We start from the raw sequence: 26180 nt of genomic DNA, 5'->3' as shown, positions 1-26180 counted from the left end.
CCTGGAAATAATATTGGGGATTTTTTTAAGATCTAGGAGCTTTGGCAACTGTGAGAAACTGAATGACGAGAGGTTGCTGGGGGTGGGTAGGTTATATGTATGCAGGGGCAGGGTTGTATCTGTCCAGTGCTGTTATAGGCACCGAACCTCTGATCCAGATTTGGAATGGGTGGTCTGGGGCCCACCAGAGCTGCCACCTTAGGGGCCATGAACCCCCCCCTGGGCCCCCGCCATGAGCTCCACCCAGCACAACCCCCCTCTGCCTCCCTCTCCCAAACTCATACCTCTTTTTTGAGGCCATGATCAGGACTGGAGGGGTGGTCAGCTGGCAGTTCCCAGGTCTTCAGAGCGAGTGGGTCTGGGTCAGCTCATTCATTTTTTTCCTGGTGTCCTGCTCACCCAGTCCGACCACCTACCCATTGGGGACAGGTACATGCACAGTTACACTACACTTTGTGTATTGGGCACGTGCCAATCACTCTTTGCTCATTTCTTACCACTTGGGTCCTTCATACTTTTCCGGGATGCAATTCCCATAGTTCTGTTGTCATACACTTGCAGGAGCCACACATGCATCAGTGTCCGTCTGGGGTGTCCAGGGCCCACCGGGCTTGTGCCTGGAGATCCCCACCCAACAATGTCCCCCCCTCATACCTTACTTCCGGGGCGAGTTCCGCATTTCTCGTTGGAAGAAGCAGACCTGGGTTTTGGGGGGCTCATGGTCCACCAGATTTTTTTCCCCGGTCTTTCGCCAGCCCAGTCCGACCCTGTATATTATTCTACATCATGTATATGTTTCTAGCAGCTAAAAAAAGGTACCAAATTTTTTTCAGCCAGCATATACATATAATGTACACATTTACTGCACACACTAGGGTGAGTTTTATCAGGAGTTAACCAGTCTGTATGATTCTAGCATGTGGGAGGAAACCAGAGAACCCAGAGGAAACCCAAGAAGACAAAAGGAGAACATATACAGTAGAACCTTTGCTGATATTTCCCTGGTCTGGAGTCTGTTTTTGTAGTTAATCAAGCCAACTATTGTTCCATGAGTGTGTTGTCTGACAGTTCATTCTATTTCGCTATTGATTCGCTATTATCCAGACGCTTGACCGTACTGAGAAGCACACCTCTGCATGCAGCTGTTTATCTATTCATTGTGTTTAATACCGTTAGCATTTGTCATGATTTGTTGGGAAAATGTCTGTTTCACTGAACAAGAACATAGAAGAGCAAGGCTTGTTTTGGCTCCTCTCTTCTCAGAATTACGGACACCTCACCGCCCTCCGAGATCCGCCAGGTCAGCAGAAGTTAATCCTTCTATTTATTTTTTAATTTAGAACTTATCCATTAACAAGTAGACATTACTCAGGCAGGCCGCTGTCATGACATCACGTTGCTACTACAGGGCCGTGCAACTGCAAATCAATACTACTGGGCTGCCCGTAACCCGATCCAAGAAACCGAAATGTCCCTAAGGGAATAATCAAGACGTCGATTCAATGCAGATGCTCAAACGAGAGAAAGAAGGAGAAGGTGACTCACAGGCACAAAACATTACGTCACCTCAGCTGCAAATACAATACCCACTAATGCTTCTTTGCCATAACCCTCTGTTTATTTCTCTGAGCAGGACACAATCAAGGATGAAAATATAGAATGAATGTACAGAGGTTTTAAGTAAGGATTAACATAGTGAGGGAGTAGGGTTTCTCCTTTGCTCAGGGGATATTAAAAGAACATTTGTTCCTTTAGGTCGAGATAATCCAGAGCGACGACTCTCGTCTGAAAGAAAGTTGTTGGTGGTTTATCAAACCTTTTGTCTTGCTAAGGACAAGGAACAATTGTTTTATTTCTGGGCAGTTAAGATAGACAAACACTGAAAGATCCACTCATTTTGCCAAATCTATGTTTAAGGCGGTCGATCGTTCTGAAGAGACTGTAGGTCATCGGGGTGAAGACTGCATGAACAAGCGGATGTGGTCCTCACTTCAATTGGATTTTTAAACCTGCCCAGTTTTCAGCCGGATTTCAGCCAAACATGCCCGTCAGAGACCAATAAGCTGACAACTTTGGAAGTAATAAATTCAGTTTTTATCAGCCACCTTTAGTCAGGCTTTTTGTCTTGTTAAGGGAAGAGGTACATGAAGCGTAGGCCCAGCTGAAGATCCACTCCCTTCTGCACCTCATTTTTGGGTGGGGATCCACTTCTCTCAACAAACATTTGGGATGTCGGTATGGCAGAGCTCACCCTTGTGCGGCGTTCCTCTTTCAGTCACAGCTATCGCAAGAGTTCGGTTCCTCCTCTCGAATACTGTGAAGTTGCGCAATATGAAACCCGCTTGTAGCGCTGACTGTTCCACAAGGAATACGCTGGATAATATCAAGTCGGCTTTATTAAATCACACAGTGTGAAAACATTATACAGTGGGTGTGCAGCTTATGGGAAAAACCTACGCGTTTCGTGCCTGTATAGTCGGCACTTCCTCAGAGCGAGATCCACTTCTCTCAGCCTGTGTATTTTTGGCAGAAGCGGAGCCTACACTCCCCTTTATAATGATTGTAAGCCTTTGGGAGGGCCTGATTGTACTCTCAGGGCCACGGGCCACCAATGAACAGTACTAACTGCGGCCATACACATGTAAATTTTTAGGCTCTCTCACTGGTCCACAGGTTAACTGGAAGGATGCATTTAAAGAAAAAAGTCCCAATGTAGAGCCAAAAAGTATATCTCACCAGTAGTACGTGGGGTCCGGGTGCTCATGCCCCAGACCTACAGCTCGAGGTGGAAGTATCCAACCAAAGCAAAAAACGGCAGGCACTGACAGATCCCACAAACAGGCTTGTAATAAAACTTTATTTTTGGGCAAAAAATAAATCAATACATAGCCTTACGCGTTCTGTGTTGTGCAGCACTTAATCATTAACTGGAAGGATGGCTGCCTTCCTAATGTTTCCATCAAAGTAAATCTATTCATGTTCTCAGGATTAATGAACTGTTCTTGGGCTGGGATTTGAAGTACTGTCCCTGTTTAAGCAGAATGAATTCCTCAAGCATCACAGATCCAAAGTGCTGTAGTTTTATATGAACTTGGGGACACTATTTGCCGATGTACCCCATACCAAAAATAACAAGGTAGAATGCACGTGTGGAATTATGGACACACACACAGAGAATGGATAATTATAAGCCAACCCCATTCAGAATTACATAGTTACATAGTTAAATTGGGTTGAAAAAAGACAAAGTCCATCAAGTCCAACCCCTCCAAATGAAAACCCAGCATCCATACACACACCCCTCCCTACTATCACATAAATTCTATATACCCATACCTATACTAACTAAAGAGTTTAGTATCACAATAGCCTTTGATATTATGTCTGTCCAAAAAATTATCCAAGCCATTCTTAAAGGCATTAAAGGGATACTGTCATGGGAAAAAACATTTTTTTTTCTGCACTGAAATCCATTTCTCAAAAGAACAAACAGATTTTTTTATATTCAATTTTGAAATCTGACATGGGGCTAGACATATTGCCAATTTCCCAGCTGCCCCAAGTCATGTGACTTGTCCTCTGATAAACTTCAATCACTCTTTACTGCTGTACTGCAAGTTGGAGTGATATCACCCCCTCCCTTTTCCCCCCCAGCAGCCAAACAAAAGAACAATGGGAAGGTAACCAGACAAGCTCCCCAACACAAGATAACAGCTGCCTGGTAGATCTAAGAACAACACTCAATAGTAAAAACCCATGTCCCACTGAGACACATTCAGTTACATTGAGAAGGAAAAACAGCAGCCTGCCAGAAAGCATTTCTCTCCTAAAGTGCAGGCACAAGTCACATGACCAGGGGCAGCTGGGAAATTCACAAAATGTCTAGCCCCATGTCAGATTTCAAAATTGAATATAAAAAAATCTGTTTGCTCTTTTGAGAAATGGATTTCAGTGCAGAATTCTGCTGGAGTAGCACTATTAACTGATTCATTCTGAAAAAAACATGTTTTCCCATGAAAGGATCCCTTTAAGTACCGGAGTCCAAAACTGCACTGCATACTCCAGATGAGGCCTTACCAGGGACCTATAAAGAGGAATAATTATGTTTTCATCCCTTGAGTTAATGCCCTTTTTTATGCAAGACAGAACTTTATTTGCTTTAGTAGCCACAGAATGACACTGCCCAGAATTAGACAACTTGTTATCTACAAAGACCCCTAGATCCTTCTCATTTAAGGAAATTCCCGCACTTTTTAAGGAAACGCACTGCTATTTAGTGTATAACTTGCATAAATAAAGACACATTTTTGCTGAGAACTTGAAATAGCAAAGTTTTATTAGGCTCACAAACAAACTCCCATAGATAGTAGATATGGGGGAAAGGCAAGCAAAACGGGCTTCTAATCCTTTTGTCAAGAGAGGAGAGAGCGACTCTGGGCCATGTAACATGCGACAGGCTGACAGAGAAGCACCAACCCAGTCTGTTTCCTGCATATTCAATTACCAGAGGCTTGTGCTGTGATTGTGCTCTATCAATATCTACCTGAGAATTTAAAGTGACTATCTTTCTCATACAGAATGCAAAAGGAAAGCATAGAAAGGTGCTGCTCACGAGTATGTACAAAAAAACAAAAAACAAAGATATTGCTTTGGGGAAGAAGAAAATAAGATTTCATATCTTACATTATGTACACGTCATAATACAGCCATATTGAAAGAGATTCATATTCAATATCATCCAAAACATAGTAATGAACACAACATGTAAAGCCTTGTTCCTAAAGCTGTGAGGTTAAGTCTGGAGGAGAAAATGCATCACTATCATACAGGCGGCCCCTTATAGAGCAATGCTAACACACACACACACATTTATATAATACTAGATTTCATACACACACATATATATATTCTGAAAGAACTCATGTTATTTCAAATGGCATGTGTGCTTTTCCTTGTACTGAGCACTTTCCAGGAGATATAAAGAAAAGCTAATGGCTTCCCTGTGCTGCTACTGAATTTCAGAAATTATGATTTACTGTATGGGAATATACAAAACCTTGTTCAAGAGATACTGTCATGGGAAAACATGTTTTTTCCCCCAAAATGCATCAGTTAATAGTGCTGCTCCAGCAGAATTCAGTAATGAAATCCAGTTCTCAAAAAAGCAAACAGATTTTTTTATATTCAATTTTGAAATCTGACATGGGGCTAGACATATTGTCAGTTTCCCAGCTGTCCCCAGTCACGTGACTTTTGCTCTGATAAACTTCAGTCACTCTTTACTGCTGTACTGCAAGTTGGAGTGATATCACCCCCGCCACACAGCAGCCTAACAAAAGAACAATGGGAAGGTAACCAGATAGCAGCTGCTTAACACAAGATAACAACTCCCTCGTAGATCTAAAAACAACACTCAATAGTAAAATCCAGGTCCCGCGGAGACTGATTCAGTTACATTAAGTAGGAAAGATAACAGCCTGCCAGAAAGCAGTTCCATCCTAAAGTGCAGGCACAAGTCACATGACTGGGGCAGCTGTGAAACTGAAAATATGTCTAGCCCCATGTCAGATTTCAAAATTGAATATAAAAAAATCAGTTTGCTCTTTTGAGAAATGGATTTCAGTGCAGAATCCTGCTGGAGTAGCACTATTAACTGATGCATTTTGAAAAAAAGACGTTTTCCCATGACAGTATGCCTTTCAGTTTTAAATCAACCTAGGCGGAGGTGAATCACATGACTGCCCTACCCCACTGCCCCCTTGTATGAGACATAACTTGTGGTCCTTGGTCCTTTGTCATGTTTCTGGTCCTTTTTCATTTAAATATGACTGTATGTTCAAATGTTTGTCAGCCCGAAAGGTATGAAACACGTAAGGCTCTTCTAAAAACGTTTTTTTGCTTAAATAAATACTCTTTTTAACTGCATCAATTAATGAAGAGTGGTCTGGTTTGTGCCAGCCTATCATTACATATTAACATAACTTGTGGGAAGCCATACTGAGAAGCAAGCTGCTCCTTTCCAGGACAATGATGGTCATACATGGTCAGATTTGGTTGGGGAGTACTGCCCAACCATTTTAACCATGTTGCCTGAACTTCTGTGCATATATGGCACCTCCTAGCTGGAAATTGTGTCTGCCAGTGTCCCTTCTTTACAGAGAAATGGGTGAGTGGAGCAACAAGCTTTTCCTTACTTCCAATGAAACGCACACAATTACAATAACAAAAGAATCCAACCTAAACAGTCATGTGAAAGACAGACTGGCGGCCCAGGTATACTGGGAAACATGTAGGTCTTTGAGACAAAAACCTTAATATGTGTGTTATGTCTTCTTCATAAAGAAACTAAAGTATTGTTTTTACTTATTTTATATTTAGGTAACTTGGAAGTTAGTAAGAAATGTTAGTATTTCTTTAAAGTGATACAGATGCTAAAAAATGTTTTTAAAATATGAATGTACATTAAAAGTTACCTATAGGTCATGTTGATTGTTTTTTGCTGAGAGGTTTGTTTTTGTATATCATTTTTAGTTGATGTTCCTAAACCTGCCAACCTGACTGTCCCTGACTCCTGCTGCACAAATATGGCAGCCCCCTCATAGACGAGCACGGGAGTCAGATGGGTAATGTAAAAGCTTCGAGCAAATACTTTATGGCAAAATTTTAGGAAGCAAACAAAGCCAATACTATGATAGATGTAAAAATGGTTTCATTTCTGGTGTCAGTATCTCTTTAAGAATAAAAAAAACTAGTTGGTAGCACAACAATTGGAGCATTGGGAGCAGTAGGGACCCAGCTGATGAAAAGGTTAAATATATATATATGTGTGAGAAAGAGATAAACAGAACATCATGGGTGACAGGGGAACCCACAAAAATAAAGTAAGGGTGAATCTTTATGCACTATAAAAATAAAACAGAAAAAATAGACAGTATTGAACTGACTAACACAATGGTGCGTTGCTGCTCCATGACAGTATCTAAAATTCTATTGAGTTACACGACACAACAAGAAAGGATGTTTTTTTTAAAACAAGAGTGATATGCAAACAAGTACATAAGTGCTGTACATAGTATTATACATTCCTTATTCAATGACACAAGTTCCTTTGGTCCATATGATATCATTTGCCTATATATATATATATATATATATATATATATATATATATATATATATATATATATATATATATATATATATATATATATATATATATATATATATATACACACACATACATATATATATATACATGGCTCCTTAATACTATATTTTGGATCAAATTCAGTGTTCAAGATCTGCCATTTAAAGATGCATGTAGTGTTAACGTGCAGTCCATGAACCTATGGTTCGGTGTGAAAACGTTGAATATGGTTATTACCACAGCAAGTCGTACGGAAGAGCTTGAGTTGAGTTGAGTTTTGGCAAAAGCCTTGGCTGGAATGTTGTAGGTGTGTGTATAAAGGCAATTGTGGTAGCTCTGCATATTCATTGGCTTTAGATCTCTGTAGCTGTAATTTCCTCAAACTGAATTTCAGCCCCGTGCAAGTCAAACTCATCCAGCTCTCTTGCCTCAAGTTCTAAGGTCAGCTGCTTAATGTCCCTCTCCAGCTCACGGTTCTGTTGGTACATCTGGATATAGTTATGTTGCAGCTGTTTTTGATATCGTATCACCTTCTCTTTTTCCTCTTGCCATATCCTCCGCTCATCTTCAAAGCTTTCTGCTTGCTCCTGATATCTTCTGCGTTCGCTTGCTAGGGCTTCCCTGAGACGCTCCACATACTGCTGCAAGCCCTGCAGGTTGTTTGCATTCTGACGCTGGGCTTTGGCCTCATCACTTTCATATAATAAGAAAGGGTCCTCCTTCTCATGGCAAAGGCATAGTCCATGGCGTAGGCTGGCTACAGCTGCTTCCCTTAGATTGGCCACTTCTTGGTCTAACTTGCTGACTTTCTCTCGCAACAACTCAGCTTCGTTCTTCTTGCGCTGAAGCTCATTCTCGCACACCTCTAGCTCCAGTGTCTTGGTGTGAGCCGTGTCCTGGAGCTCCTGCACCTGCTCTTCACTGATCTGGAGGTCAGATCGCACCTCTCGGACCTGAGACCGGAGAAGTAGTATTTCATTTGATTTCTGTACAAGCTCAGCTTGGGAGTCCTTCAACTGTTGCTTCAGCAATGATATTTCACCGGATTTCTGGCAAACCTATGAGAATTAAATATGTTAGAATATCATCTTAGCCTTTATTGCCTTCTGTCCTCAAACATGGTTGACTCCTACATGGTTAACAGTTGCAAAGTTGGCAATTATGTTTTAGTAACCTGTATCAACCAAAGCAGCATTATAAAGCACCTGAGGTTAAAGATCAGTAACATCAATTTAAAAAAAAATAATTAGTTAGTAAAGAATGGATCGCTAGCGCTAACGAATCGCTTCTTACAGGAACTCTGCTTGCGCTACTCTTCAGAAAAGGTGATCCATCATGCGGTGCTCGATTTCTCCTCCCTGGCTATCACCTACAGTATAAGGAGGAGCGCGAGCGGTGTTTAATAAAAACTTAGCGATTTAAACGTTTCATTTGTCCTTGTGGTTTTTTTTTTCCGTTCAATACTAACAACTTTAAAAAAACAAAAAAAAACTGATGTTACTGGTCCTTTAATCTGGGTATCCAGACCTGCTGCAAATGTTCAACGTTCTACTAGAATACCCTGTCAGTGTTTTATTATTGAGCTTTTTCACCGGGATGTCCTGGATTGAGTAGATGGTTGCGCTAAGCAGATAAGGAGACACTTTTGGGTTTAGATGTCTTTTTAGAGCCAGGAGATTCCTCTTTAAATTGCGTCAATCCCTAAACCTGTAAACTGGTCAAAGCTATTAATGTTTTGCTTTTATCAGGTAGTCAGAAAAAGAGACCGCTATAGAAAGCTATAATTTCACAAAAAAAAAAAAATCAGAAAATGTGGTTGAGACTCATTCTAAGAGGACCAAAAACAGTGGATAAATAAGAGCAACAGCTTAAAGTCTAATTAAGATGAACAATATTTACTCATGGAACTACAGCACTGGGAATGATATGACAGTGTCTCTTAGAATTCTATATTATAGGTATGAGATCTCTTATCCGTAAACCTCAGAATTCCAGAAAAGCCACCCACTTTTATTCCATTAGCATATACTTCAATTTGTTTTTTTCTTTCTTTTTCTCTGTAATAATACTGCAAACCAGTATCTTGTACTTGATGTTAACTAAGCTGCATAAATCCATATTGGTGCCAAAACAAATCTATTGGGTTTCTGTAATGTTTTTAGTAGACTTAAAATATGGTGATCCAAATTATGTTCGAACCCCCTTATCTGGAAAACTCCGGGTGCCAAGTATTCTGGTTAATAGATCCCATACCTATATACGTAAAAATTAAAAAAACCCAATGGGGGGTAGTTTGACACCATATATATTAGGGATGCACCAAATCCACTATGCCGAACCCCCCGCAAAAGATTTTGCCGAATACGGAACTGGATCCGGACCCTAATTTGCATATGCAAATTAGGGGTGGGGAACATTTTTATTCCCTTGTTTTCTGACAAAAAGCCACGCGATTTCCCTCCCCGCCCCTAATTTGCATATGCAATTTAGGATTCGGTTCAGCTGGACAGAAGGATTTGGCCGAATCTTGCTGAAAAAGCCCGAACCGAATCCTGGATTCGGTGCATCCCTAATATATAGTTATGGTAGTTTAGTAATCAAATTAATTAATCAGATGAGGGGGGATTTAAATGCATGGTGTCATGACGGGAAGTGAGGTCTCTGAGGAAGTGATCTATCACGAAACGCGTCAGACCTCAGACGCTTTGTATGATTAATATGTTATTTAAATAAAGTATACTATTTTACGTTCTGGTCTGGAGACGAGCGATTTATTCGGAAACCCAGGAGTGTGCTGCCTCTACACTACAAAGCTGTAGTTTAGTAACAATGTTTCTTATTACAGAGGGTAAAAAACATTAAAAAAATGTATACATATTTCCCTAAAATGGACTCTTGTATGAGATTGAAAGATTGCCATCATATATTTTGCAGCTTTTTGAATAATGGGATATTCTGGGTATTATACAATAAGATAAAAGGTGGCCTGATTAGACTTCATCGCAGTGAATTGGACTTTCCATTAACCTTGAAACAGATCATTCAGCTCTGTCTTCCTAAGATATTTTTTTTTTATACATCAGTGTGTTTTTTTTATTACAGGATTGATTATTCAGCAGCTATTTAAGGCCATTTTGGTCTCTAAGCATCATGCAGTTGCCCTCCTTAGAGGCCATAACAACTGCGAGTGCCAGTAAACAGGTTTTCGGTTTGGCAATAAAACAAAGACTAATAATAGCAGTAATCACATTGGTTTGTAGTCTACACATTAGTAAAAGGGTTCTGCTGATTAAACCTCAAAGTTCTTACTATTGAAATAAACCAATTATAAACTCAATTTCCTACAGAAGGGAATAGAAATGTACATATATTTGTTAACTTGTAGATGAACCACCCCTTTAACTTTTAGTATGTTATAGAATGGCCAATTCTAAGCAACCTTTCAGTTGGTCTTCATTATTTATTTTTAGGGACGCACCGAATCCAGGTTTCTGCCTTTTTCAGCAGGATTCGGCTGAATCCTTCTGCCCAGCCTAACCCTAATTTGCATATGCAAATTAGGGACGGGCAAGGTAAATTGCGTGACTTTTTGTCACAACACAAGAAAGTAAAAAATGTTTTCCCCTTCCTACCCCTAATTTGTATATGCAAATTAGGATTCGGTTCAGTATTTGGCCGAATCTTTCGCGAAATATTACACGGTTCAGCCAAATCCAAAATAGTGGATTCAGTGCATCCCTATTTATTTTATTTTTATAGTTAGTTTTTAATTAACTGCCTTCTTCTTTTTCTGACTCTCCAGCTTTCAAATGGGGGTCATGGACCCCATATAAACAACAAATGCTCTGAAAGGCTACAAATATATTGCTACTGCTACTTTTTATTACTCATCTTTCTATTCAGGCCTCTCCTATTCATATTCTTGTCTCTCATTTAAATCAATGCATAGTTGCTAGGATAACTTGGATCCTAGCAACCAGATTGCTGAATTTGAAAACTGGAGAGCTGCTGAACAAAAAGCTAAGTAACGCAAAAGCCACAAATAATAAAAAATGAAGACCAATTGCAAATTGTCGGAGAATATCACTCTACGTCACACTAAAAGTTAATTTAAAGGTGAACAACCCCTTTAATAAAACAGCCTGGCTCTTATATAGAAAAACATTATCAAAAAGGTTCAAACTCTTGTGGATAGAAATATGCAAACTTATACCAAAAAGTATTCTCAAGATGCAGGTTAGCATTAGAAGAGAAAACATATTTTTAGCCTTTCTTAATCATAAAATTTTATCAAGCAAAGTAAAAAATAAATCCTTATTCCAAGTACAGTACAGACTTCTTCACACAAGGCCCCTCAGCAAACAATCTTTGTAGAGGGGTCTGGCATGTACCTGCAGGTCACCGACCCCCAACTGCAGCAAAAGAGCAAGTGGGCTACAAATTTGAAGTGACTGGGAAAGGGGGGGGGCTACCATAAAGCAGACACACAATACATGCCCCTTTGTACTCAGTATACCAGGGTCAGCAATAGGGATGCACCAAATCCACTAGTTTGTATTCGGCCGAACTCCAGAATCCTCCGCGAAAGATTCGCCCAAATACTGAACCGAATCCTAATTTGCATATGCAAATTAGGATGGGAAGGGGAAAACATTTTTTACTTCCTTGTTTTGTGACAAAAAGTCACTTGATTTCCCTACCGCCCATAATTTGCATGTGCAAATTAGGATTCGGTTGGACAGAAGGATTCGGCCGAATAGAAATCCTTATAAAAAAAAAAGGCAGAATCCTGGCCGACTCCCAAACCGAATCCTGGATTCGGTGCATCCCTAGTCAGCAAACATGACTGCCAGACAACTTTATTGAAAAGCCAACAGGTGAGACTACGGTCTATGATAAGACTCTGGGAATTACCCGATGCACTTTCATTGGCCGGCAGGTGGTGGCAGGACTACTGCATTATGATTGATAGTATTCATTTTGCTTTGCAATCTTTGCCAACACAGCACTATACTTGGGAACATCTGCCCTGATGACTGGAGAAAAGCTGCAGAGGAATATCATCTTCCTCTAATGCTGCAATCAACATTGTTGTACTGTAGTGTCCCCATAACAGAACTATGTTTTACATAAAGTTTCCACACCATCGTGAAAATGAAAATTTCGTATAAGCTTCATCATACTGCATTAAGAAAGTTTCTAAATATAATCAATTCAAAATTCTGAATTGTTTCTGAAATATTCCAAGTTAATCTCAACTATCCTGCTCTCAGCATCTGTCTCTCATGCTCTCCTCTCTGACACCCCAACTCCAGCATGAAGAGAAACAGATGCTGAAAGAGGGATAGTGAAGATAAAATTGATTATTTCAGGAATGGTAAAGAATTTTTAATTGATTATATTTAGAAAGTTTCTTATTTCAGTATGATGAAGCTCAAATTGAATTTACATTTTCGCGGTAGTTATCCTTAAGTAGTTAGCCCACTGATGATAACCAATGGCTCCAGGTTGTGTCCTACCTCCCACTTGGTCTCCTCTAGGCGCGGCCCAAACTCTGTCTGTTCTCTCTCAAACAAGGCACATCGCTTCTCTAGCAGCTCCCTTTCCTGCAGTAACTGGGAGAAATCCTCTTGCAGTTTCTTCTTCTCCTGCTGCAGTTGGAATATTTGTAGCTGAAGAACCTGTTGGAGCCGCTGAGCCTTTTGGGCTGCCTGCTTCGTTTTCAGAGCGCAACTCTGCCGCAACTCCTCCATTTCCTGCTCACACCTCTTCTGCTTTTCCTCATAAACCTACAATGAAAAATTGTCTGAAAATATATATCTTCCAGTTTCACCATTTAATAGAAACCTGCATTTTACGCTTCCACTTAAATGCCTGTGTCACTCACTTTTTTCACCCAAACCCTCTGGTCTCCCATAGTTAAAGTAGAAGGAAAGCTATTGAAGCATTTTATTTCCAATGGAATAGCCACAATAGTGCAAGCTATAAGACTATATTTATTCTGCAGAATGCTTTACCGTGCCTGAATAAACAGCTCTAGAAGCTCTCTCTGCTTGTTTAGGATAGCAGCTGCCATATTAGCTTGCTGTGACATCACTTCCTGCCTGAGTCTCTCCCTGCTCACTTATAGCTCTGGGCTCAGATTACAGCAGGAAGTTGAGGAGGGAGGGGGAGAGGAGCAAACTGAGCATGCTCAAGCCCTAGCCCCGGAGGCAGTGGCGTAACTAGATATTACTGGGCCCCACAGCAAATTATTTTTCAGGCCCCCAAAATGTTTAGAGGTTGACTTGTTTCTTCAATATTTATTGAAATTGTATATGAATTAGGGCCTCGTGGGGCCCCTATACCTCCTGTGGCCCCCCTGCAGCCGCAGGGTCTGCTTCCTCTATAGTTACGCCCCTGCCTGGAGGTGTATGCTGAAACCAGGAAGTCTGATACAAAAGCCCATGTGTCAATATTTGGAAGAAAGGAAATGCTGTGTTTCCTTTGACAGAGGACTCAAATCAGCATTACTTTACTAGTGTATTTATATAGACCTTTCTGATAAAGCTTACTTAATTTTAACTAGGGATGCACCGAATCCACTATTTTGGATTCGGCCAAACCACCGAACCCTTTGCGTAAAATTCGGCCGAATACCGAACCAAATTTGCATATGCAAATAAGGGGTGGGAAGGGGAAAAATGTTCACTTCCTTGTTTTGTGACGCGATTTCCCTCCCCGTCCCTAATTTACATATGTAAATTAGGAATCAGATTCAGTTCAGCTGGGCAGAAGGATTCGGCTGAATCCTGCTGAAAAAGGCCAAATCCCGAACTGAATCCTGGATTCCGTGCATCCCAGATTTAAACCTTTCCTTCACCTCTAACCCCCTCTTTTCCTGTGTGAGGAACAGGTCACTATTGTTGTATTGATTCTAACAATCATGTTATTCTCGTTTACCTGGCAAATGGCAGCTTCGTTTTCATCCAGATTTTCTTTTAGTTGCTGAAGCTCCATCTCCCTGTCCTTTAATTTATCCTCCAGCTCTCTAATCAGAATCTCATCGTTCAAGATCGGGGAGCGGTCACAGGAGCCGCTGTCAGAGGATGGGTTCCCCCTGCCACTCAGTGAGCCAGTGCTCTTGCTAGATGAAGAGCGCCCACTGTCTGAGTTTGAAGGACGAGTCCGACCCCTGGATGCTCGATCTGAATACCCATTGATGTTACTGTGATTATCCAGATTAATGTGGCTCATAGAAACACCGACTGGGTCTAGCTGGTGACTACAGTTGGTGCTGTAGGTTGGAAGGCTCGACAAGGACGTGCGTCCAGAGTCTGACATGGTGCCAGAATGCGCGCTGTTCCGACAGCTCAAGGAGTTGTGCTTTTCTGGGATCCCTGCTGAATTCCCGTTGAACAGAAGATTTAGGCTGCTCTGACTTTCTGAAAGTCCTGGCCCTCCATTGCGCTGAACAAGGTACTGCAGTGAGGAATTACGCTTCTTCGGCACTACTGGTTTGAAAGCTGTAGGTTTTATTAAAGTCTTTTCTACGTTCTGTAACATGAAAGAAACAAAAAATTTACATCTTTCAATCTTTCCAATTTTTTATTCAGTACAACCCCATGTAACGTTTTTCAGGGGACCCGGAAAAAAATTATGTAAAATCCAGGAAAATGTGGGAAATGTGTTAAAGTAAATACTGAAAGGATATAAGCAAAGGAGTCAGTTTCATCATATTTACTGTGTTAATAACAAGGGTTAAGCATTGCAGCATTAATATTACACTATGGGGGGCATGTGCAAAGCCTCTCTGTCAGTCACATACACAACCTAAAGCAATAAGTGATTGGTACAGGACTGTATAAGGGGCAGACTAATTGGAGTTGATCATTTACAGGCAGAACCATGGCACAATAAACATTTGGTTAGTATTTTAAACCTCTTTATTTCACAAATAATAACATTCATAGAGTTTTACATTTTGATGTAAAATCCAGGAAATGCACCCAATTGCAGTAAAAATGCAGTATTGGTGGGACCACAAATAAAAAGTGTAAAATGTGGGGAAACTTAAAATCAGGATCAGGAAATCAGGAATCGAGGTTTCACTGTATTTTATTGTTATTTGCCTTTCTAGTTTCATTTTTATATTTCAATTACAGAGCCCTGTTAACAGGCCTTACACTTTCAAGGCTTAAGGGACGACAAACTTATACAGGGTATATATACCCATACCTATACTAACTCTATAGTTAGTATAGATATGGGTATATATCATTTATGTGAAAGTATGGTGGGGTGTGTGTATGGATGCTGGGTTTTCATTTGGAGGGGTTGAACTTGAAGGATTTTGTCTTTTTTCAACCCAATTTAACTATGTAACTACGAAGCACTGATGCAGTTCTTGTCCAATAGTAATTTCTGTCACTATGAATAAATGCTCTGTTCAAGCTTAAATGTTATGTCCTCATTCCTCAGTCTATCTAAGGGCAGAGAGACACACGTGGAGATTCAGGGAGATTTAGTTGCCTCTTCTTCGATCGACTAATCTCCCGAACTGCTTTCCCGCTGGCTACAATCTAAATCGCTTGCGGGATGGCACTTGGAGCGCTTTGTTTTCCAAAGTCGCCCGACGTTGCCTCACAAGAAAACTTCGGTCGACTTCGGAAAATGAATCTTCAGCGTGCCATCCCGCTGGCGATTTCGATTCTAGCCGTCAGGAAGGCAGTTCAGGGAGATTAGTAGCCTGAAGAGGCAATTTGTTGCCAATCTTCCTGTGTGTCTCTGCCCTAAAGGGGAACTCCAACCATTTGCAAAATTAAAGAAAATGTAATTCTAAACATCTTTTCAATACACATGGGTGGAGCACCTCTTTAATGTAAAGTAAATGGGGGAACAAATCCACACTTAATTGCAAGTAACACCTAAAAACAAAGCACAGATCCACCCTGAAATGACCTTAGATTAGAGAACCTTGGGTGCCTTGTCATTAGATTAAGGGATTTCAGGAGAAATCTTAGTAGCTTTGCCTGTGGTGTGACACTGGAGTGACATTAACATTCCAAACCTAGAATGAGTTGTTAGGGAGGTATAAATCTAGTTATAGATTAAAATGTTAGAGTTTACACAATCATGTGGCAAATGGTTTCTGGCCACTTCCCTAAGGTGACCATAGACGCACAGATAATATCGTACGGAATAAATTTTCGTGCAATATTCGGTGCGTGTATGGTGGAAAAAGAGCCTACTGATATCGGCAGAAGACTTGGATGTCGGTTTATCGATCGAGCTGGACTGATCAGGCTTTGAAGGGACCCAAACATCTCCATTGTTAGTGCTGAATCGTCAGATACAGGTAGAATTCTATTGTTTCTACCTGTATATCTGACGATTCAGATCTACTTTTTGTGTATTGAAACGAACAATCTTTCTTGGCAAGATCTTTTCCAAGAAAGATCGTAATTGTTACGTCTATGGCCACCTTTAGGGACAATGGCACACAGGGAGATTCCAAAAGTCTACAATGGGTTTTTATATGATACGGGTTTGTATCTCCTTCAAATTGATAAACTTATAAGTAAGGAATGATGAAGAGGAGCAAAGCAGGATTTAGTGTATAATGTGGAAGCAGATCAGCTGTATGGGAGAGAGCTATAAATTCCTTGCTAATTAAAAAAAAAATTTAAATCTATGGATCTAAGAGAATTATGGAAATATCCTTTATCCTGACAGGGAAATTTACTGCCCTAAAAGTAGTGGAATTGTCCGTGTTGCCTGACTGATAATTGTGCCCAATGAGATACTGAGATACTGCCCAGTTTTGTAGATCATCTACTGATCTGGTCAATAGAAGCAAAGCCAACAGTCTGTGTCTGCATTGGCCTCTAATAATAATTAGCAGCAACCAGCTTGAGATTTATTTTTGATTATTTTAACTGGAGAAGACTGGTGAAAGCCAGCTGCTGTATATAAATTGCAGCACTCCAGGTTTTTCCATTAAAACCGCTTTTATTTCAATATAGCATAGCGACGTTTCGGATACAAATGATCCTTTATCAAGCTTGATAAAGGATCATTTGTATCCGAAACGTCGCTATGCTATATTGAAATAAAAGCGGTTTTAATGGAAAAACCTGGAGTGCTGCAATTTATATACACTTGAATTGGAGGTATGTGGAGGTGAACATACGTTTGTTGCGTGCACCCTGAAGAGTTAATGACTTGGAGTGTATTGAAGTGTGCTGGATATCGACTGTGAAAGCCAGCTGCTGATTGGTTGCTATAAGTTGCTTGATCAGGGCCAATTTTGCCTGTGTTTTATTGCAACCCCCTACTGTATCTGTACTAAGTCTTCCAGGGATGTGGTATACTCTTTATCTACAGTATATGCAATGCTCTGCACTGGTTTAATTCAGACAACCTACAGGGTCTGTACTAAGAAGACAGCTGCTTAGATAACACAGTACCTATCATTACTCAAAGGATGTGGAACAGGAGCCAAAAGCTGCCTTTAATTGAGGTGCTGAACTTGGCTATTTGGATTGCTCATTTCAGGAGGGATTTGTAATTATGAGATACAAATAAAGCAGTTAAGAGAACAGAGACACTAAGCTCTTTGCTAGATTTGGACTTTCTATTTCACCTTCAGCATTTAAGATTAGACATAAATGTGTCACAAGAATTCCTGTAACATCTAGAAAAATAAGCTGCAAATCGTGGGTGAAGGCTTTTACAGGATTTACAGGCAACTGCCAAAATAAAAGGAACTCCAGCAGAAACACAGATGATCCATTAGGTGTTTCAATTAACGCTATAAATAGCCCACAGACCTGGATTATTTATGCAAATACAGCATCTCTTTAGCTGTAATTGCAAATTGTGTGCTAATTGCTAGCCTACCTATTGACATATCCAGAATGTGTTGCTGCTACTTTCCCTTTGCCATACAGTTTAGTAGAGATTTAGGCATATGTCACACAATGAGTTACCATTGATCTGATGCCTTTCACCACTGACTAAAATCAGGACAGAATGCATGGCAGCTTATCTTTAAAATGCCTTTAAGGGTTAGTCCACACAAGCAGATTCGGGGAGATTTAGTCACCTGGCGACTAATCGCCTCTTCTTCTGGGCGACAATCGCCCGAACTGCCTTCGCATGTCTTCCCATCCGCTATAGTTAAAAGTCTCCTGCGCTAAAGCACACGTGGCGCTTCGTTTTCCTCGTGAGGCAACTTCGGAAAACGTGTGTTTTAGTGCAGGCAACTTTTCATTAAAGCAGATGGGAAGACACGAAATCTCCCCGAATCTGCTCACGTGGACTAACCCTAAAACAGCAGTTTGACCAAATCGTAGGCAGCCCTATACAGTATGGGACATGTTATCCAGAATGCTCGGGACCTGGGGTTTTCCGAATAATGGATCATTTGGTAATTTGGATCTTAAGTCCATTAGAAAATCATATAAACATTTAATAAAACAAATAGCTTGGTTTTGCTTCCAATAAGGATTAATAATATCTTAGTTTGGATCAAGTACAAGGTACTGTTTTATTATTAAAGAAAAAAAGGAAATTTATTTTTAAAATTTGGATAAAATGGAGTCTATGGGAGACAGCCATTCCGTACTTTGGAGCTTTCTGGATAACGGGTTTCCGGATAACGGATCCCATACCTGTACTTATGAAATAAGCTGAAGGTGACATACACAGGTTCAGTGGATCCCTGATTAATTGCTATAACAAACTGAACCAGCACCATGTTGGGCCATACACTCCGCCAACACTTTCCACAAGAATCGATTCATTTCATAAAAGGGTAACAATAGCCAGGTTTAGGGAGTTAAATGAATACATATTTGCAAGCACTAAATAACCACTGAGTTATTATTTCAATTATTACAATGTACCTTTTCTAATTTGCCCGAAACTGGAATGAGCTTGGGTGGAGGTCCTCTTATGTTCCCATTGTGGGATCTCTCTTCCCGAATATCGTCAGCATCGCTAGAGGGGCTGATTGGTACTTTTGCTTCATGCCATTCCTCTTTGAAGTCATCATTGACATAGACATAATTCCCATTATTTCCAGAGGTAGTAGAACAGGGTTTCTTTGTAGGGAGCCCACCAAATAGAGGATCCTGTGAGCTATAATTATTTTTTATGAGCCCCTCTTGTTGTTTAAAACAGTTTGGCATGTTGGTAGGTTTCCGGCACTTGCTGCTGAATTCTGAGGCCTTGCATTGCTTATCATGGTATGTCCTCCCAGAGATTAAGCTGCTGACGCTTCCCATAATGTTTTCCGTGACAGGTGACCTTGTGTTTGTATGGCTTTGGCTACCACCGACCTCGGCGTTTTGGTCAATGGATAATGGAAGAGCTTGCACAGCAGCCATAGTATAGATGATCTGAATACAGGGGACTGCATAAACCACCTAGAGAAACACACAAGAGAGAGCACAATTAAATATATTCAAGGTTTAAAGCAAATTACTAAATTCATTTCAGTTTCCCCTTAGTTAGAATAAGGTCTTACCCTGAATTCCTTAAAAAAGGTATAAAAGGAATGATAACAAGTTATTTCAGAACAGTTTAAATTCCGTGAATATGGTCCACTGCTTACAAGGAATGATTTCCTTTTTCTCTGTTATTAATAAACAGTACCTTGTTCTTGATGGTTATTAGCTGCATCAATCCGTATAGATGGCAAAACAATCCTATTGGGTTTGTTTATTGTTTCAATTACTTTTAACAATAAGTTTCGGGGGGGGGGGGAGTTTGGTCGCCCGGCAATAAATCACCTCTTCTTTGGACGACTAATCTCCTCCTCGAAAAGCCTTCCCGCCAGCTAAAATCTAAATAACTGGCGGGATGGCAGTGCTTTGTTCTCCGAAGTCACCTCACAAGGAAACTTCGGGCGACTTCTGAAAATGAATAGCTCTGAGTGCCATCCTGCTGGCAATTTAGACTCTAGCCGGCGGGAAGATTAGACGCCCGAAGAAGAGGTGATTTGTAGCCGTGTATCTTTGTGTGTAAATTACAGAATGGCCCCAAATTTGGAAAACCCCAAGTCACAAACATTCTGGATAATAGATCCCATAGCTGTATTTTATTTAGGCATAAAGGCAGGTATAGAGAAGTACAAAGGTTTTCCATTTCACCGACATAACAGGCCTGGTACAAATACAGCTGGGTATTTCATTATCTATAGCAGTGGTCCCCAACCAGTAGCTTGTGAGTAACATGTTGCTCTCCAACCCCTTGGATGTTGCTCCCAGTGGCCTCAAAGCAGGAGCTTATTTTTGAATTCCAGACTTGGAGGCAAGTTTTGGTTGTATAAAAACCAGGTGCACTGTCAAACAAAGCCTCAATGTAGGTTGACAATCCACATAAGGGCTACTAAATGGGCAATCACAGCCCTTATTTGGCACCCCAAGAACATTTTTCATGCTAGTGTTGCTCCCCAACTCCTTTTACTTCTAAATGTTGCTCACGGGTTCAAAAGGTTGGGGATCCCTGATCTATAGTGTTTAAGATAACGTAAACAAGGACTCTTTCATAGGAACTTCTGGTGTTCGCCTAAAACAATTACCTGTAGTTATAAACAGAGAATATAGTTCCCAGAGGAAGAAAAGTGTCCGTGTGTTTCTGGAAGAGCGGATACGTGCTGATCTAGCAGATTGTTTTATTGTGCTTTATTGCTCAGTGTTGCAATTAATCATATTGTTCAGGTTTAGGAAAGTGTATTGGGGATGTTCACCTTCCAAACACTTTTTTCAGTTGAGATGTGTTCAGCTTGTTCATTAGAAATAGACTTTTTTTAAATTGTTTTCCATCGTTTATTTCTCACCATTTTTCCCAAATTGAATTTTAATGTTCTTGTCTCTGACCTGTTGGGGGGTTATTTACTAAAACCCTGGCTTTTTGGGGCAAAAATGTAAATTTTTCATAGAAGAAAATATTTTTTTTTTCTAGATTTGTTATATGTATAAGTCAATGGCAGACGTCCCTATCCCAGTTTGTAGATATGGTGGTCTGTGCTGGGTTTAGGACAATAATCCCACAATTCAGGGTTTTTGTGGAATGACCCGAAAAAAATTGAGGGATTCGAGAGAAAAAAAGTCCGGAAAAAACTAGGGATGCACCGAATCCACTATTTGGGATTCAGCCGAACCCCCGAATCCTTAGCGAAAGATTCTGCTGAATACCGAACCAAAACCTAATTTGCATATGCAAATTAGGGGTGGGAAGGGGAAAACATTTTTTACTTCTTTGTTTTGTGACAAAAGTCACGCGATTTCCCTCCCCTAATTTGCATATGTGAATTAGGATTCGGTTCGGCCGGGCAGAAGGATTCAGATGAATCCAAATTCTGCTGAAAAAGGCAGAATCCTGGCTGAATCCCAAACTGAATCCTGGATTCAGTGCATCCCTAAAATATTTACAATTCGTGTTTTCTTTCCGCAATCCATTTTTTTATGTTATTTTGCTGATAAATAACTTTAATCGTGGATGCTCACACTTTCTTAATTAAAAAAATTATATAAAAATCAGATTTTAGTAAATAACTCCTTACAATTTGCTCCATTAGTTGGTCCATTTCTCAGTAGGATCTATGCGGAATATCAACAACTATAGAATCAATTATAACAGCTGCCTTTAATGAAACTCAGGGATTCTGCTCAGCAGAGACATGTATCAACTACTGTATCGAATAGTTAGAAAGGCACAAGAAGGTGAAAAATTAAACTAAAATTAGAGAAAGCGTCACAAATAGAAAATAGAAAGTAATTGGAAAAAGTCTTTAATTCTAGTGAACTATCTGAAACTGAAAAAAAAGTGTCCAAAATTGATGGTCTATGTTAACTTTTGTTCAGGAATGATCAGGTGGATACTGAATATTCACAGCAGCTGTTCTGTATACAGTGAAACCTCAAATTTACATCCCCTGATTTTAAGTTTTCTCTCATTTTACATTGTTTTTTTTGTAGTTCCACCTATATATTTAGGATAATACATTTCCCTGATTTTACATTTTCCTGGATTTTACACCGTTTTTTTATGGTCCCCTGAAAAACTTAAAATGGAGGTTCTACTGTATATGTGTGTTTATTCATCTGCAAAGAAGCAGCCATAAATATCTGACCTAGTCCACAGACACGTTTTACCTAAGAAATACTTTCAAATTAAAAATCTCACAGGCACAGCAGTACTTATGCAATAGCACTCAACGATTTTCGGTGGCTAAGCTGTTATGTAAGTGCCTGATGCCACTTCGTTTGCTGGTGGTCAGTGATGTCCAACTTAAGGTGGCCATAGACGCACAGATAATTTAGTATGAAAGTAATTTTTATACTATATTCGGTGCATATATGGTGGGAGACAAGCCGACCAACATTGGCAGAAGAATTGGATATCAGTCGGATCAGGCTCGCTGGAAAATTTTGATTGGGCACCTTTGAAGGCACCTAAAGATCGGCCATTGTTAGTGCTAAATTGTCACATACAGTCTGCAGACAACCCTGGCACAGGTTAATACAACAGGACCAAGTTGTTGCTCTATCTTTGCACCACAGGAACCTCTAAAAGCCAAACAGAGGGTGAGTAGAACTTCAGCCTTCAACTTTCCATACAGAGGCAAAGCTGAAGGGAAGATTCAACATAAGTTAAATAGAAAACGGAGTAGTAGCTAGATCTTTCTATTCTTTAGTAGCATTGGGGGCAGCCCGCTTTTCACATTACAGTAGCAAAATTATGTGCAATTAAGGCACACTGGGGGTCATTTACAAACAGTGCTCCTAAACTGTAACCTATGGCAACCAATGAGATGAATGCTTTCAGTGCTCAACCTCCAGCTGGCTGAAATAAGGTAATCACTGATAAGTTGCTATGGGTAACCGCCCAGGTGCAAATCTGCCCAGTGTTTATAAATGAGCCCCACAGTGTTGGCTAGCAACAAGAATACGCACGGAAAACATAAACTGGATATTTAAAATGTGCAAATGAATATATAGTGAATAAAGTACCCCCTCTTGTAAAAATATAAGGATATTATAAGTCACTGAGGAGTTTCATGACCTTTTAAAAGCACAAGGTTGAAGGCCAAGTGTTTTTATACAGGTCATGGAACTCCAAGGTAACTTCTAATATCCTCATATTTTGCAACTGGGGGTACTTTATTTATTATAATACACAAATTTCAGTGAGTCATGTGACAGAAATGACATCAGAACTCCCCGTTTATAACTGATGACATCAGAACTCCCCGTTTATAAGGATATAATTTACAAGATATTCATAGCCAGCGCCGATCCGCGCCTTCATGCCGCCTGAGGCGGCCTTCCGTTGCCGCCCCGACCCCTCCTCACGGCGCTCACATTTTCTGCGCAATTGCGCTCTCTGCACAAGAAGAGCCGAATTTCCGGGTTGAAAACCGGAAATTCGTCTCTTAGTTACCAGGAACGGCATTTTTGCCGCCCCTGGTAACCAGGGGGGCGCTGCCGCCTGAGGCGAGTGTTCATAGCTTTTGTGTATTATACAGTTATTAACAGCAACTGAAGGACTCGCTCCGTTGGTTCCAGGGTTGTGGAACATCTGAATAAGCTTTCATAATCCCTTCACTGCTCTCTCTCTTACCTCGGAGTGAAAACAGGAAGAACATGCCATTATGCCGTCAACGCAAGGCAGCGATTCTGCTAAGCAGCTGACATTTATTCCCTTCACTGTAAAAAACCTGCTTTATGTAGTTTAGGTCGAAAGTCAAACTTTTAGATATACTGCAGGAAGCTTTGCCGTTACTTTTATTCAGACTAGGGGGTTTCTATAATGTTACAGGAAGGTTCTGGAGTGGCAGCTAACAATAGTTCTTGAGGATCCATATTTTCACTTATGAAAACACAAACAACTAGTTGATACAAATATCTGTTCATTTGGTAAGTCGTTTATTGGGCCAGACTTGGCAGATCCTGTTGTTGCATAACGGGGCTTAAGCTGGCCATACACATGCCAATATAATCACATGAAACAACGTGTCATATGATTTTCAAACCGTGTGTGGGCTCTGAATATTCATCCAGATTTTTGTACGGCAGCGATTTCCGGAACATAACTTATCTGTCACTTAAAGGGGTTGTTCACCTGAAGCTGAAATAAAGACTTTCTCCAATTACTTTCTATTTTCTATGTGTGACTGTTTTTTCTAATATTGAAATGTAAAGTTTCATTTCTCACCATCTAAAGCAGCTCTGGGTCGCCGACCCTGTAAACTGTTCTACATCTCTTAACTTTGTCCCTGCTGAACAGAATCTCTGAATTTCATTAAAGGCAGCTGGTAGGGCAGAGACACACTCAGATTCGGGGAGATTAGTCACCTGGCGACAAATCTCCTCTTTTTCGGGGTGACTTATCTCCCCAAACTGCCTTCCCACCGGCTACAATGTAAATCACCAGCAGGATGGCACACTTAGTGCTCCGTTTTCCGAAGTCACTGGGAAATTTCGGGCAATGCACGAAAATGGAGAGCTCAACCCAATTCGACCATCGAATTGGCTACTTCGACCTTCAACTACGAATCCAACGATTCAAACTAAAAATCATTCGACTATTCGATAGTCGAAGTACTGTCTCTTTAAAAAAAACTTCGACCACCTAAAACCTACCGAGCACCAATGTTAGCCAATGGGGAAGGTCCCCATAGGCTTTCCTAGCATTTTTTGATCAAAGAAAAAATCGTTCGATTGATGGATTAAAATCCTTCGGATCGAATGATTCGAAGGATTTAATCGTTCGATCGAACGATTTTTCGTTCGATCAAACTATTTGCGACAAATCCTTTGACTTCGATATTCAAAGTTGAAGGATTTACATTCGGCAGTCGAATATTGAGGGTTAATTAACCCTCGATATTCGACCCTATGTAAATCTGCCCCTAAATGTTGCAAAATTGTAACCGTTCAGAATCTGCACCTGAATTACTGAGCTGCCAGACTCAGGAACATTCAACTTTGATTCTGAAAAAATGGTAAAAAAAATTAAAAAGAGATTTGAAAAGAATCTTTATTTCTGAAAACGACTGAACTGAAAAAAGTGTTTGGAAGGTTAACAACCCCTTTAAATGGCCAGAACATCTCATCTGTTATTTTTCCTACTTTAATTCTACAGTTTTAACCTGTAAATTTGTTACATTAAAACGTACGATTAATAAAATCTGAATGTTTACAGCTGTATCAGCCTGGAAAGTGTGTTCAGCCACAGACTTTGCACACACAGGATTTTTGAGCCTCACCAAGGATCATTTAGAATAGGTGATCGCTTGACTTTCATTAACGATCAACTGGGTTTTGAAAGCAACAAACTTGAAAATAAAGACAATGAGAATGTGGGAAAACACACAAATCAGCAGAGAAAAGCAAGAGAAACCGGAACAGAAAACTTGGCCACTGCTTGACATTGTACTGCTTGACCAGAGGGTAGCTGGGGAAATGGACTGACTGGAAAATGCACTGAAAAGTTTTGAGTGACAGCTATCTCCAGAAGCATGGGGAGATGGTCAATTTTAAAGGGAGAGAACAATTTCTACTCCCTTCATTTCCAAGTAGATTTTCGGTCATGAAGTAGCAGGACATGATCAGAAAGCAAGCAGTGCAAGGACGCATGAAGCATTGCGTTCAATTTCAAATTATTTCAAACATTTGTACATTTTTGAAAGAGCAAATTATGATTTTCCTTTAAAGGACATTGTATAGAGATTTACGACTTTCTTGAGAGTCTTGGGAAGATTCAACAAAAGCCGTAATAAACAGTAAATCTGTGCTGAGACTCTAATAGAGAGCAAAACGCTGTTGCCAAGATTCTGCTTGGCTAAGGACCTTCGTCAGATCAGTTCATGTCTGGCAAAGCCTTATACAGACTTATTTCCTAAGCTACAAGGGGCTTGTTTAGTTCTTTCATTTCCCACTGGTTTCATTTGGCTTTTGATTCACTCTGCAACCTTTCCAGCCATATTTATACCCAGCTTTACAGTATCTAGGGAATAATAACAAACACTGAGCATTACTTG

At 40.3% G+C, this 26180-nt stretch overlaps 1 protein-coding gene across 3 annotated transcripts in view; it reads right to left on the bottom strand.

Annotated features, from left to right (window-relative positions):
- Positions 1-7224: 7224 nt before the first annotated feature.
- The window catches only part of lzts2.L (leucine zipper, putative tumor suppressor 2 L homeolog), a 110332-nt gene continuing 91376 nt past the window's right edge, over positions 7225-26180 (bottom strand). For all 3 annotated transcript variants that reach the window (XM_041568699.1, XM_018225234.2, XM_018225233.2), the window contains 4 exons: positions 19036-19557; positions 14090-14683; positions 12667-12936; positions 7225-8205 (listed from right to left, as the gene is read on the bottom strand). In XM_041568699.1, coding sequence (XP_041424633.1) covers positions 7501-8205; positions 12667-12936; positions 14090-14683; positions 19036-19518 — 2052 coding nt within the window. In that variant the 5' untranslated portion in view covers positions 19519-19557 and the 3' untranslated portion in view covers positions 7225-7500. The remainder of the gene's footprint in view (positions 8206-12666; positions 12937-14089; positions 14684-19035; positions 19558-26180) is intronic.

The sequence above is a fragment of the Xenopus laevis genome, chromosome 7L (assembly GCF_017654675.1).
Source record: "Xenopus laevis strain J_2021 chromosome 7L, Xenopus_laevis_v10.1, whole genome shotgun sequence".
Classification (NCBI taxonomy): Eukaryota; Metazoa; Chordata; class Amphibia; order Anura; family Pipidae; genus Xenopus; species Xenopus laevis.
Note: the sequence above shows the minus strand (reverse complement) of the source record. Positions and strands in the feature narration are given on the sequence as shown.